Genomic DNA, 7,391 nt, shown 5'->3' with positions numbered 1-7,391 from the left:
GCAGCTAAGATACTTTTAAACATGATTAGCTGAGAATGAACCACCTTGAAAGTGGCACCAATGATGTTCAGAGCTAACATGCAGCTAGTGGATTATGATCTTCATTATAGCACAGACCAGGCACGTAGAAAAGAGCATGAGCTTTGTCACCTCTGGTTTCCCACTGCCTTACCTCCAACAATCTGACACTAAAGCCAAGCAGGCAGGTAAAATACGAGCTTAGTGATCTGACCATTTCACAATGACATAAAAAATATGGCTCGTTGCACCAGGATAGGAAAAATGAGCCTCTGTTTTTGTAATGAAATATACTAAGTGCAACCTGATGGGAATGTTGTCTTTTGAGATGGAATCCATCCTTCCCAGAGAGCATCCCATGCACTCCAGGCACTGCTGAAGGGAGATGTGCCCAAAAAAAGGCCGTGTCCAGGCAGGAGAGGCTCAAACATTCAGAAGATATTTGTGGACCTCTGCCTTCTTAATGTCTCCACCTCAGAAAGTGTTTTCAGCAGCATCCTGAAGACAAATATAACGTTGTAAGAGAAAGAAAAGGACTATTTGTCCTGGATGCCTTTGGAATGTAAAAGTAAAAGTTTAAGAGCATCCAAAGCAAGGTTTCCCCACCAGCCACAATCTTCTCAGTCTGTAAGAATACCATTCTCTCTGCTATAGGTTCCTTGGTCGTTGCGTGTTCCAGTCCCATCATTCAAACACGGGTTCCCTGAAAGCAGAACAGAGTAGGGGCTTCCTCACAAGGTTCAGGGGGAAAAAAATATCAATCAGTTTCAGATGGTGACAGAAATCCTTTGTTAAACCCAAACAGACAGTAATCCCTTACTCATTTGCTGTTTGCACCATACTGAGTGCGTGTGTGTGAGGAAGCTTCTTCTCTGTGGATCCAACTAAGCTTCTTGGATGTTCTGCACAGGCAATACAGTAAGACATGCAAAACATGCCCTCAGGGCTTTCTGCTGCACTGCAGCTCCATGGCATCTTCCACTGCACCTGATCTCCAGATACTTTCCAAACCTTGATTACTGAACCCTCACATTCCCTTGCCATACAGGTTAAGGATCACTCCCATTTTCCAACTGGAAAACGTAGGAAGGCCAGAAGTTAAGTGATTTTTCCCCACAATTAGTCAGCAGGTCAGAGGTGGAGGCAGAATCCTTAATTCAGGCGCTAGACAATATCCCTTCCGTCTAGAATACAGACATATCCTGAAGGGTTGTATTGGTAAATACATTAAAGGAAAATCTTCTCCCTGTTAGTGACTCTTAATCCAGATAAGCATGATTCTGAATTAGGCTGTAAGTGTGTTTTAAAGGGAAACACTTTACCTCTGTTATCTCCATGCTGGCACCATAATAAACAGCCGTTCCTACTTGTACCGAATTAGGCGAATAATCTTATTATTCATGAAATCTGAAGTATGTGGATGAGAAGAATCTATGCAGAAACCATCACTCATGGCTATTTTTAGCACTTCTTCCACAAACACCTGAAAACTATTTATTTGCTTATTATCTGGCACCACCCAGAGTCTTTTTAAGTTCTGCCTGGTGTACTCCTCTTCAGGAAGGCCTTCCACACTTGCAACCCAATCCAAGGTCAGATGGTTGGGGTCCTGCAGGTAGCTGGATATTGAAGAGAGGTTTCCATTGAAGCAATAGTAAAGTTTGGAACCAAGAAGCTTCAGGAACAGACATGACGTGGAGAAGATATGAGCACTGAAGACTTCCATGTTGGAGGAAGACAGGCTGTAGATCTGGGGTGCTTCTCGGACAGTGAAGTGAACAGTCTGGGTCTTCTGATCGAGGGTGATGTTGAGCATGGCATTCTTCTCCGCTTTAGAAAGCTCCACTTCCTTCTCCTGCAAGGCCTCAATCAATGGCTGAATTTGATAAAAATCTACCTCCCGTCGAAGTAAGCCCATTTCCTGAAAGTCTTCGGGGAGGTCCAAGTGAGAAGTTCGTAAGAAGTTCAGGATATAGCGGAAGATTTTGCCATCTCTGTCAATAAAGCAGTTGCCTTGGCTGTCCTTCTTGGTTGGGATCTTCCCACTGAACATCGCCCCCAGCATGGAGTCTGGAAAGCTAGTCAGGGTGGACAGAGAGGTGGTATAGAGTTTTCCTCCAACATTGAGCGTGATGGGTTCTGACATGATGGAAAAGGATGTGCCCAAAGACTAATTCTAAAAAAAAATTATAATAAAAAAATAAATAATAAAAAAAAAGTCCAACACCACACATTTAGCTGAATTCACCTGTTTGAAAAGTTAAAGTACAGAGATAGAGAGTCCTAAATTTATAAGGGTAACTACATGGCAAGAATTCATCATAGAAATTAGAAGTTGGGAATTACTTTTGGAGGTTTTCTCTTGAGAGCAAGTGTAAGGATGCTTTTTTTTCTCCTAACAAACGTGAACTTTGTTTAGTTCAGTTTAGTGCCAAAAATCTTGAGTCTTCCAAAACTTTATGGTCATGCTAAAAATGAAATCTCTTCTCTTTGCCTACAGCAAAACAACTGTTGACTTCAAAGCAAGAGTTGTGTCCTGGGTTCACCTGATCCCATCTCCCTTGTAAACACAGAATTTAGAGAGGGGAACAAAAGACACACCCCAACATCTCCCACAGCATCTGAAGATTTAATTAAAGCAACAAAGCTGTTGCAGCAGGATCCCCTGGCACACACTTGAGCACAGTCATCCTAGCAGGGAGCCAGTGAGCAGCGCTGCTGTCAGCACGCGACAGTCTGCGGTTCCATTCAGTCAAAAAATCCACCAAGCTTTCTCCTTCCAACGTGCTTTACTTTAGAAAACATTTCCTAATTCATTTGGGCCATATCCCAGTTCACACAGTTTCCATGCAGCTTCTCTGCAATCAGCTGAGTTGAACAGAGGATGTGATTTTATGGTGCAGACAAGCATCACTGCCTCTGGAGGGGACACACCTCCCTTAGCCCTCCACCATACCTCCCTCCTCCCTTACACCAGCTCTGGTATTTAGCAGATCCCACAGTGAGCCAGTTTAGGGAGAAAACCCATAATTTTCTATTTAGGATATGTTTCTGCTACATCTTGGAACCAGATGAATGCCAGGGCTGGTGCAAGGGGACAAGGAAGGAGCTACGTAGCCCTTTTCCATGGCAGATCAGCTCAGTTGCCTTGAAAAGCCGGGCCCTCATTCCTGCCAGCTGAGGACCTGCAAATCTGTTCTCCCTTATTTGCTGAATCCAAATCAATCAACAGTTCATTCCCAGTTTTATTTCAGGAATCCCATCAGTGTTTGCTTGCAGAGGTAGGAGGTAGCTCTTGCTGGAGTAACTATTGTCATTCATCAGAAAGCTGCCAAGCAGCTCCCTTAAAAATTAAACTTAAGTGCAGGCATTTTCCTAACTAGTCATGGAATAATCATAGACACTACTGGTGTCTACTACATAGACACTGTTATCAGCTCCAGAGTCACAGCAAAATACAGATAGGAAGAACATTATCTCATGCTGTTCTCAATTCTTTTACAGCTGCTAAAACCCAAATAATAAGTGTTGATGGCTCCTTAAAACAAACAAGCCTCTAGATAGCAAGCACATTTTGATATGAAAAACTTGCCCAACCTAGGGCAGCTGATGAGCAGGTCAAAGGAGAATCTATTTCACTTCTAGTTTAACATTCCACTCTGGTTTTTAGCCCACTTTAGCCCTTAGCACACAGTGTCTTATCTCACTGCACAGTAATTAATGGAAAGAAGCAGATCTCTCAATCCACTTAGAGCTTTGCCTGAGTCTCCCTTAGTCCCATATATCCATCTAAACTAGCAAATAAAGACGTATGCCTGGACCAACACAACATCCTGCCTACACCCATGACCAAACACCATCCTTGTGACTAACCTCATACAAATATACCTCAAAAAAAACTCCCCTTAGCACTGGAGTCTCAGTGTACTTCCCACTCTTGAAGACTCCTACCCAATTTAGAGTCAAAAGCTGTTTAAAACTGATCATGCAAGAGGCTTCAACAGGTCTAATTCAGTAGTAAATGTGGCTGCTGTGTATTTTTTCCCCTGAGGGCTTGCAATATGTCCATAAAAGCTTTGCTACAAGAACAATCTGACGTTCATAAAACCAGCCTCAAATGGATTTTACCTTTTTTTTCAAGCTTCATCAAACAGAAGCGTTCCCTACATCTCCCTGCAAATAACACAGCGTGGAGAAACTGGAGTGACAGACACCCCAAAGGCCATGTTCATTGCTTCCCATCTCTGCTACCCCTCAGGCTGCTTTAAATTAAATCACTCATTTTTTTTCTGTTCTTTCTTCCTACATCATGTTTTCAGATTTTTGAGCCTAAGCCTGCTTATCTGCACCACAGGAGTAGTTTTCTCATGCTCTCTGCCAGCTGCAGAGTGAGGCATGTCCCTCGGTGTGTATATGACAGCCTTCACTTGGCACAGCCTGTTGTCAAAAGTCATGACCTAAAGACCACCAGATGGTCCAAATATACAGATTTTCATTTCAAACTCAACATCTACCTTAGATTTAGCCTGATCCAAAGACTTACTGGTTATATATGTTGAAGGCGAGGCAGGCATCTTGGTCCAAACTGAAGAGATAATGTTAATATATCTTGTGGCTGGTTTCTTTACCAGCAGTCTCAAAAGGGAGGCTGCCAACAAAATATGTCAGTAACACGAGCTCTTCCAAGCTGAAAAGCATATCCATGCTGCCAACCACAGCATCAGAAATTTGACTGAGCTTTAGCTTGGAAGAGTTGTGAGTGTAGTAGCACAGGGCTTGGCAGACATAGGGTTACCCCCTCCCTGTATGGGCTCTGCTCCTCTCCCACCTCTGGATGCTGCTCAGACACGTGCCCTGACCAGCCTGTTCTGCTTATGGCTATTCTGTCATCTCCAGACCCATGGAGGCTGGATTTCAGTCTCCCAGGACATCAGCTTGCTTTTATTCAGGACCTCCTCACTGCCCACACACTGGATTCAATTTCAAACATTTAATGATGCAACATCTGGCCCACAGATAAGGCTGCAGGATGGCTACTGCACAGCTGTCATTCCTAAAGTGGAACCAACATATGACAAGTTAATCATCTGCTTTTGCCTAATTCATCCCATTACTTGCAGGTTTATATCTTCATTGTGTGAAGATGAATCTGATAGTCTGGCAACCTCAGAAGACCTAAAACCACAGTACAACTGTGTCTACTGGGTCATCATCAACCTGAACTTAATGCACTGACCAACCAACGTACTTGACAGTAGTGGGGGAAAGTCAATCTCTGCTGCTTTTTTCTTTATAAACTTGTTTATGAAAAAAGTTTTTCATAAACTCGTAAAAATTACAATTAAATGGGTTGTCAGTTTCCTGTCTTTGCTCATCCAACCAGCATTTGCAGTCCCTACCTCGGTTTATCAGGCCTGGGTACTTTGCTAATGCAATAGAAAGGTTCTCCAAGAATGAAGTACAGTAACCACTTCTCTTTGGTGGAATTTCCACAATAAGGAGGTACCAAGAGACCATCTGATCTGGAACATGGGTGGCTGTGACCTGCAGTCACCAAGGACGGGTACGAATTGGGTTATGGTCCTTGAAAGCAGAGAATTACAGTAAAGCCTTTCGTGTAGCTGCTCCCCAAGTAGCACTTTAAATTCATTCCAATTAGATGAGCTAGAGATTTAATTTGAGAGCTGAAGACACAAATTTGGCCTAAGAGCACAGGATTTTTCTAGGTTTCCCAGAGAAGCTGTGGCTGCTCCTCCCTGGAAGTGTTGAAGGCCAGGCTGGATGAGGCTTTGAGCAACCTGGTCTGGTGGAAGGTGTCCCTGCTGATGGCAGGGGGGTTGGGACTGGATGGTCTTTAAGGTCCATTCCAATCCAAACCATTCTATGATTCTATGTTGCTTACAGCCTCTGAAACCTTTAAGTGTGGCATTAAAGGCATTAGAAGTTGTAGCATCCCCTGAAAAATGAGTTAATGGATGCTGTGACTGCAACGGGGTCTTTTGCTGCCAGACATAGTGATACATGGCCCTTTACACAATCATTGCCCCTGGTTTTAATTTTATATATAAGGTATTACATTGCTGGTTAATTTTATAGCGTAGCCTTCAATAACCCAGCCATAAAACATCATCCCTCCAAGACCAAATGTTTGGAAACCTGTATTTAGGACACTCGAAACACATGTAGCTTTGTTAAGAAATAGTTGAGGAGGAAGAATGAACTGCAAAGTACACACATAGGAAAAAAGTGAAAATAAAAAAAGAGAGATGAATTATTTAGTCTGGCACAATGCAGGATGCCTGAGTGGCAATAAAATTAAAGCAAGCTGGGGATTGTTTCTGCCAAGCATCAGGAAGAGCAGCCGGACTAAAAAACCTCTCTGGCTTTTTGAGTATTGCCCAAGAGAGCTGGTGAAAGCCCTGTCAGCTGGATAAATGTTACGAGAGCTAGATCAGGTAATGCATTATTGGAATTAAATCTGCATTGGGAGGGACAGGATTGATTTCAGCTGAAAAAGGAGATATGAAAATAAAAATTAAAAAGAAAAAAAAAGTCTATCTGGGCACCTGTATGGCAGCTGGAGAAGAAGAACTGAACTGAAGAAGAACAGTGGTTGTTGATGGGGCTCCAGTCTGCTTCATTAGAGTGCATTAATGGCAAACACATAATTAGGCAAGGATAATTCTTTCTGCACAATGCTCCTTTCCCAGGTTCCCTACAGTCAGCACCTATCACTTTGCTCCATCGCATCTCACTGAAACCCGTGTTTGAGGTAAAAATTCCAGTTTCCACAAAATATCTGAGAAAAAAAAAAACCTTAATGGAGTTGTCAACACCCCTGTGGCACTTGCTGTGACTGGACCTGCAGACAAGTTTTGTGTCTTGTCACTTCTCAAAGGGACAATTTCACAGAGGAAATTCAGACCCTCAGCCACGAGTTTGTGCCCCGCTGTGTTACGGGGATGGCAGACAAGGCAGTTTGAAGCCTAGAAGTTGCCCCATGACAGGTAAGAGAAAAATAATAATAATAGCAACAAGAAGAAGAATAAGAATAAGAAAAGGAAAAAAAAGAAAAAGAGAAAGAAAAAGAGAAAGAAAAAGAGAAAGAAAAAGAGAAAGAAAAAGAGAAAGAAAAATAAGAAAAAGAAAAAAAATAAGAAAGATAAAAAGGAAAAGAAAGATAAAAAGGAAAAGAAAAATAAAAAGGAAAAGAAAGAGAAAAAGGAAAAGAAAGAGAAAAAGGAAAAGGAAAAGGAAAAGAAAAAGAAAAAGAAAAAGAAAAAGAAAAAGAAAAAAGAAAAAGGAAAAAAGAAAAAGGAAAAAAGAAAAAAGAAAAAAGAAAAAAGAAAAAGGAAAAAAGAAAAAAGAAAAAA

At 42.0% G+C, this 7,391-nt stretch overlaps 1 protein-coding gene across 1 annotated transcript; it reads right to left on the bottom strand.

Annotated features, from left to right (window-relative positions):
• Positions 1-1,381: 1,381 nt before the first annotated feature.
• On the bottom strand, positions 1,382-2,164 carry KCTD21 (potassium channel tetramerization domain containing 21). The gene has a single exon (XM_010171449.1). It carries the CDS (start codon positions 2,162-2,164, stop codon positions 1,382-1,384), a length of 783 nt encoding a protein of 260 aa, XP_010169751.1.
• Between the last annotated feature and the right edge of the window lie 5,227 nt (positions 2,165-7,391).

The sequence above is a fragment of the Antrostomus carolinensis genome, unplaced genomic scaffold, assembly GCF_000700745.2.
Source record: "Antrostomus carolinensis isolate BGI_N321 unplaced genomic scaffold, ASM70074v2 scaffold33737, whole genome shotgun sequence".
Classification (NCBI taxonomy): domain Eukaryota; kingdom Metazoa; phylum Chordata; class Aves; order Caprimulgiformes; family Caprimulgidae; genus Antrostomus; species Antrostomus carolinensis.
This window is presented reverse-complemented; position numbering and strand designations above follow the sequence as displayed.

Excerpts from the sequence above, each read along its gene's own strand:
- KCTD21 (XM_010171449.1), bottom strand. The coding sequence starts at position 2,164 with ATGTCAGAACCCATCACGCTCAATGTTGGAGGAAAACTCTATACCACC.